At 42.1% G+C, this 7,578-nt stretch overlaps 1 protein-coding gene across 3 annotated transcripts in view; it reads right to left on the minus strand.

Moving 5' to 3' along the window:
* ZFP14 (ZFP14 zinc finger protein) overlaps positions 1-7,336 on the minus strand; it is a 35,488-nt gene extending 28,152 nt beyond the window's left edge. Inside the window, exons 1-3 of one of the 3 annotated variants that reach the window (XM_032614539.1) lie at positions 7,305-7,336; positions 6,607-6,649; positions 1,818-1,902 (exon numbers count right to left, since the gene is read on the minus strand). In XM_032614539.1, the coding sequence (XP_032470430.1) occupies positions 1,818-1,826 (9 nt within the window). In that variant the 5' untranslated portion in view covers positions 1,827-1,902; positions 6,607-6,649; positions 7,305-7,336. Of the gene's footprint in view, positions 1-1,817; positions 1,903-6,606; positions 6,650-7,304 lie in introns of those variants that run through there. The other 2 variants (XM_032614540.1, XM_032614538.1) reach the window with 2 other exon arrangements.
* Between the last annotated feature and the right edge of the window lie 242 nt (positions 7,337-7,578).

The raw sequence follows: 7,578 nt of genomic DNA on the forward strand, positions 1-7,578 counted from the left end.
CCTGGCCAATGCAGGAGGATGTGATGAGCTTGTTTGAATAATTCTGTGGGCTGGCAAGGAGGTGAAACCTATTAGGTTGAGGACTAAGAGGGGTTTAGCTGGTCTAGCTGATAGGGAAACTAGCCAGGTAAAGAGTCGTTTCCATTGCATGGGGGTCACATCTGGGGAGAGCACGGAACTCTTGGTTAGGTCTGATAAGATATCAAGGCAGCATATGAACTTTTAGGCCTCACAATACAAGGCTGCAATCATATCCCTACCTAATCCACCCAATCCTAAAAGCCTTACATACCATAAGATCTCAACGCATACAAGGACTAAGACCAGCCAATACTAAATCTCATCTTATGTACTTAAAAAATTCAGGTCTGTGGAGAAGTTTGGAGTTTTCCCTATAAGCAGTCAAATAAGACCAAATTCTGTATTTCATCAAACCACAAGATCATCAAGGAGTGTTCAAAACAGGGATCTCCCATTTAATATTAATAGTCCATTCTTGAAAATCAAGACATTCTAACACTATTTTCCCACCATTTTGGGTGGGTGCCTATTTTCCCATCATTTTAAAGCAAAGAATTATACTGCATTATATATCAACTCCAACCCTCCAACTAGCTTCACACATTTCCCCCAGGACAGAATTAGAGTACACGTGGGTCAGTGCACACATGATATCTCTGGCTTTAGTACTTTCACTGTCTCTTACCAAATTTTTTTTTCTCACTTGCTTTGCTTCTTTCTCTACAAGTTTCTTCAATATTTTTCCAACTTCTTAGGAACTCATTTTACAAAATGACAAAAACAGGGGCTACATGTGAAGTGCACTTTGCAAATGCAATTCCAAGGAGAACATAATGGCAGGCCTGGCTCACACTCTGTATGATGCTCTGAGGCCTCCCTTATCACCAGCAGTACCACTTATACACATCCCCTTTAATGATATCTGCATGCATTTCAAAACATCTGCAGATGGTTCTGATGATCCAGCAATTGTATTTGGAATATAGCAAGACTTCCTACTGCTATAGGAAGTAGGAAGTATAGGAAAGTATAGGAAAGTATAGGAAAACTTCCTATTGTTTTCTGTTTTAAAAAAAGTTACATTGAACTATACAATTTCACTTACATAAAGTTCTAAAAATGGGCAACATTATTGTATGGTGTTCAAAGTCAGGATTACATTTGGTTACATTTGGACTGGGTAGGTAGAAAGCGACTGAAAGGGGGACATGTGAATGCTAGTAATATTCTCTTTCTTGACCTGAGTGCTGATAGCATAGATATACTCAATTTATGAAAACTCATTCAGCTGCACACTTCTGATTTGTGTACTATTCTCTATGTACATTATACAGCAATACAAAGTTAAAAAAACTTTTAAAAGATGTCAAATTGTGTATTGGGGATGTAAATTTTTCCCATATAAAACTAGGCCCCAAATCACTGTATTTCAGAGAAGTATGCTTTCTCTGAAGTTTAGGTATTAAAATCAAAAGCTAAAATCAAAAATGCTAATGGGGGGACATTCTGCAGAGAATACCCACATTCTTCTCAAGGCATTTCACTTTTGCTCCTTGATGGCTCTTGACAGAAGATTCTGTAGATAGGAGATGGTCCACATTAGTGGAAAAAAGGGAAGGGGGCACATAGGGGACACTGGGCTATTTGTCCCTAACTCTGACAGGAATGAGAGGAACTAGAGTGGGTTCTTGGATGGAATTCTGTTAAATAGGAAGTTTCAGGATAATATTCCTTATCCTGAAACATGGCCTAGAAATTGGCAATATTTCAAAAATGAAGAAGAAACACCAACTTACATGGGCCATTGTTTCCAACTGCAAGAACCGGTCAGTCCTTTTCAAGATTTCTCTGTTGGAGAACTAGAGTCCAGATAAACCAGATCTGGAAGAAGAAAAAGCAGCCATGAAACCAGATGTGCCTCAGAGCTCCCAAAATGACTTATGTTAGTATGAGCTTTTTTTCTCTTCCATTCCTGCTTCCAAACTACTCCTCACCGCTATACCCACATTGCTCTCATCCCCAACTGGAGGAGAGTATAGGAAGTCTGAAGAAATCCAAGCCCTGACAAAACTCAGCTAAACAATGATGATCTTTGTGCAGAGCCCAGATACTTTAGCGGGAGGATTTCTATCCAGTTCCCCATCTGGCAGTGTGGATCTGGTCCTGACACTGGATTCCTCAGACCTGTCCTAAGCAGCATCTCCCCTTTCCAGTACAATTTTTTCAGGGCTGAGAAAGGGCCACAACATCCACACAGAGCCTCCTATGAGCCCCAGGATCCTGCCTGAACCTCCTAAACACAAAGACTGAAAACCACACAGATCGGGCCTGGCAGCTCCTGACAACGTAAAGCTGCACTGGTCTTTCCCCAGCCCGGACAACTCAGTACTCTGTTTCCCAATCAGAACCTCTCATACCATGACGTCCTTTTCCACCCCCTCTTTCAGTAGAGGATTCATGATTGTTGCAGTTAGTCAACAACAAACATTCATTGAGAAATTTCATGTGATGGCTGCTTTAGGTACATCACTCAGCATTGTTCTGCAAAGTAGTTCCTCTCTCCTTTCCATAGTTCAGAAAACTGATGCTCAGGGGTCAGATCATTTGCCCAGATGCAGTTATTAAGTGGCAGTGCTTTGAGTCCACATTTCTCTAACTAAAAAGTCATCTTTCAACTTTGGTTTTTGCCTCTGAAGGGTAGAATTTCTACTTCACTGAGAGAAACCTGAGCAAGGGCAATTCACTAAAAAATAGAAATAACCTTTCAAAAGATACTAGACCTCACTACTAATTAACGAAATGTGTTAAAGCAACCAAAAAATACCTCTTTACAGCGACTGGACTGGGAGAGCCAAAAGATCTAAAGACTGATGATATTAGCAAGGTCACAGCACACTAGGTTGGTCCAAATTTAGAACTGTGTGAAACAGCATTTAAACCCCATAACGCTGTAAACCAGAAACTCCACTTCTGGGACTAAAGGAATTATTTGCACATGTACATAGAGATGTTTGCAGAGATATGTGAACAGATTTGGTTTATAATAAATAAAAGCTGAAAATTAAACTGGGGAATGATTAAATAAACTGTAGTGCAGCCTCTTGCCTTCCAAGATGGCCCACACTCTGCCTATGAAGTGTGTATCTCCCTGAATAAATCTTTCACTTTACTATGTCTTGCTCTTGAATTCTTGCCTGCACGAAGCCAAGAACACACACTTGGCGGCCATCCCAGGGACTCAGACATGACTTGGGATGTGACCATCCTCTCGCACCCCACTCTCTTTCCTGCAACATCTTTTCTGGCACCCAATGTGGGGCCTCAAAGGCCATAATCTCGATCCACCTATTGGGCTATGGCTCCCCTCTGAAGGGTGGCTGGGACTTATCCTGAGCCATGTAGATTCGAGTAGCCCGTTAAGTGGCAGCTGACGTCGCCTGCAGGATCTGGCAAAGACCAGTTCTCTGGCCGTGAAGAAGCACACTGAATCCAAGGCTTTCCCCCCAGTCTTTCTCATTCTCCTATTGCTCTATCTCTTTGGACTTGAAAAGATCCACCCAGACGACCACCAAACATCCAAATTAAGACTGCGTGGCAAGTAAATGACAACTTGGTTGGGTCTAAAGAACTCCTGCCAGGGGGCTAACCTGGTGGTGCAGTGGTTGAGAGTCTGCCTGCCAATGCAGGGGACACGGGTTTGAGCCCTGGTCTGGGAGGATCCCACATGCCGCGGAGCAACTAGGCCCGTGAGCCACAACTACTGAGGCTGCACGTCTGGAGCCTGTGCTCCGCAACAGGAGAGGCCACGACAGTGAGAGGCCCGCTCACCGCGATGAAGAGCGGCCCCCGCTTGCCGCAACTAGAGAAAGCCCTTGCACAGAACAGAAGACCCAACACAGCAAAAATAAAAAAATAAATAAATAAAAAACCACAAAAAAACTGTAGTGCATCTATACCACTGAAAACCATGCAAAGAGTAAAAAGTGATGATGTTGCCCTAACTTTGATGAAATGGGTAAAGCCAATATGTTAAATACAAAAAATCCCAGCATGTGTGGCCTTAAACTATTTTGACAGAAAAAAAAAAATCACATGTGCCTAGAAGGACCAGTTAAAATGTTTACAGTGGTAGCTCACAACACTCACCACCACATTAAACACAGTGTGACCCTAAAGTATGCAAATACTCCGAAGAAGGGAAAGACTTTCCCAATTCAAGTTTTCTTCCAGTCTTCTGTTGAAGAAAAAAGTTCAGGATACTCTAAAAACAGCTGTTGTTTTTCCTGAGTGGCTTTTCTTCTTTACTTCAGCGTCTAATTCATGATTTAATCATGAACCATCTCCATGATTTAATTTACCCATATGTTAGAGTACTACCTAGAAAAGGATGACAAAGTCTCTGATATCTTTTAGGCACTGATGGCAGTCTCATGGCTGCTTCCTTTCACAGCGTCCTGACAAATGGGTTTCTTTTGCTTCTGAACTAATCCTTTGGGCTAAGATGCCTATGAAGCCCTCCAACTGCTATTAGATCTTCTTGTCCTATTTTTCTAACCTTGCATGTAACATCATTAAAATAAAAATTGTAAGGCATAAATCTTACTGTATGAAATCCTCCTTTTACAGAGACCTCACAGCTATAATCTGGACATAACTTGACAGTGCTTGCTGTCATCAGCTTAATATCACCTCCCTCATGATGGATTACTGAGTAAGGTGGGAAGGATTTGTTCAAGTAGATGTGATGATGAGATTTGGTATACTGTTGTAATTACTAACATAGGCTTTTCTGTCAAACTTCCAAGATATAAATCTCAGCTCTGACAGTTATTAAGTGTGTTACCTTGGATATGTTACCTAACTTTTCAGCCTTAGATTCCTCCCATATGAAATGGTGATAACTATAGATTCTATCCCAAAGCATTGTTATGAGTATTAAATAAGACACTACATATAATAACACACTAAAGTAGCAAATAAACATTTAATAAACATCAGCTATATCACTGAAGATGAAGAATACTACATACTTCTTCCCACAGTTATTAAAGAAAATTCTCTTCTGAGCTTTCTTTTTTCTTCCACAAAAAGTTTGAGTTTCTCAGCCCCGCTCTTCCTGAGAATGCTAATAAATTTCAGAGCTTCAGACTGATAGGCAATTCCTCTTGATTAACAACAATTTACAAAGGGAGGGTATGTGGATGGATGAAGCATACATGGCAAAATCCTCATAATTTTTGGATCTGGGTGATGAGGAAAAACATGGATCACACTTTAATAATATCAACTAAATCTACTGAGCACTTATGTATCAAGCATTATCTGAGGACCTTACATATATTAATTCACCTATTCTTAGCAACCCTACACAGTAGGTTCTATTATCATCCTCCTTTTACAGATGAAGGAACTGTGGCACAAAGAGATGAAATAAATTGCCCCAACTTCACCCAGTTCTAAGGGTAAAGGATTAGGATTAGCACCCTGATAATTTGGCTCCATAACCCATATTGCAACTATACTAAACTGCCTGTCATAAGACCACATAAATATGTGGCCTGAAACAAACTCATGCCGTGAAAAACCTCAAACCAATTTTCAAATTTCTACTGATGTTTCCCTTGCCTCCCACTAGTAACCCCTTGTCTTGTTAACACAGAGTTCTCTGTTAAAAATCTATCACCTTACCACTCCTAAAAGCTTCAAAAGCATAAGACCATGTCACCAATCAAACCATCTCCTATCTTTCCCTGCTTTTGACCTCAGGGCAGTGGAAAAGATCAAAACACCTAGTGTATGATTCCAACTAAACTGTAATAAATAAATCATAATAAATCACAGCCTAAAATAAAGCTCTACAGTTAGCCTCCCTGCATGAGGTTTACCTGCAGACCATTCAAATTATTAGAAAGCAGCAGCTCACAGGTGGAATTAAATGACTGCCAAATGTTCATCTGAATAGCCACTGGAGAGGAGAGGATACCCTTGGTGGAGGTGGGGGGGACTCTACCCTCATCCTCTCCACCATTCATTGGGAAGGAAGAACAAAGTACCATGCCAATGGATAGGATATTCCGGTGTTAAAGCCTAACCAACTAAAGACCACCTGTAACAATCCTGTACAGTCCAACAAAATAAGATTTATTGACTCAAGAGAGGGAGGAAATTCTACAGGAATGGCTGGAATGTGATGGAGGAGAGGGATAAGAAAAGCTCTTTTGTAAAGAGCTGAATTCCAGCTGAAGGATTCTTAAGAAGTGGGGAACCATACTTCAGTGACTGCTGTTTCTGAGGTGAGAATAGGAGCGGCAGGGATTAATTGGAGATTAAGTGCTAGAAAGTGAAGTGAGGGTAATTTAGTAACTGGGTATCCCCAGTGATAAAATAAAATCAGCAAGGCAGGTCTGGTGCAACACTGGTAAGAAAGCTATAAACTCTCAAAAAGGGAGTCTTTATGGCATTTTACAACTGCTGCATGACCTGGGCAGAAATAATGTTTTCTATTAACTCTGCAGCTTGCTTTATCTGTCTATCCTCTCCCATCCAGATTAATGGCAGGGCCGCTTTATCTTTTTTCAGTCCGACCTGATTTTTCACTCTTTCACAGGAGAAGCAAACGTCCCCACGTCTAGAAAAAAATAAAAATTACATTTCATGGAACAAAGAGGAAACATAAACATATATATAATCATATACATATATATATACACACACACATATATAATTGTATATACATAATTATTTTCCCCTTTCTGACTCCATTCCTAAAGATCAGCAGGTTGGGGGACGGAGACGGGAATCTGGACACATTGCACCTTTTTCGGAGCTCAGCCTGTCCAGATTAAGGACACACCCCCGCTACCACATTTGCTCCCGCCATCCACCTCACACATAACTCGATGGAAGTAAGAAGGAGCCTGGGGAGAAGCTGACCCTTCTGGGTGAGAATGGCCAGAGTACAAAGACCAGGGCTGGAATACGTCTCGGAGTTCTCAAAAGCTGCCTTGGGAGGGAGCTCTGGTTAAGCTGTGGTTCTGAGAGCTGTTGTTCTGCGTCTTTTTGATAGGGGCCTTCACTGTGAGGTTCATAAATCTAACTCGGAGCCATTCTGGGCCGCTGCATCTGTGCGGCCCTGAAGCAGGAGGACAGAAGACGCACCAGGGTGCCCAGTGTCCAGTCAGAGTCACAAACTACACAGTCACTTCAGCCCAGTGCACACAGAGGCCCGTGCCGCCCCCGCGCCGCCCCCGCGCCCATTTCCTCAATGCACAAGACCAACTCACCTCTCCGAGCCGACACCAGAAAGGAAGCCGGAAGGAAACTAGGTGCAGAGGCTTGTGGGAAATGTAGTCCCGGTAGGGAGGGCCTGGTCCTCGCCCCAACGCGCTGAGAGGAATGCGCAAGCGCAGGCGCGAGCGATTGGGGCGGGAGCGGGTGGTGGACCTCCGGACTTGGATTTTATGTATTAGTTCATAGATGGAAGGATTTTTCTCCTCTCAAAAAACTTTAGAAATTATCTGAAAATATCTAGGCTAATCTTAAATCTCATTTTTCGAA

This window comes from Phocoena sinus, chromosome 19 (genome assembly GCF_008692025.1).
Source record: "Phocoena sinus isolate mPhoSin1 chromosome 19, mPhoSin1.pri, whole genome shotgun sequence".
In the NCBI taxonomy this organism is placed as follows: Eukaryota; Metazoa; Chordata; class Mammalia; order Artiodactyla; family Phocoenidae; genus Phocoena; species Phocoena sinus.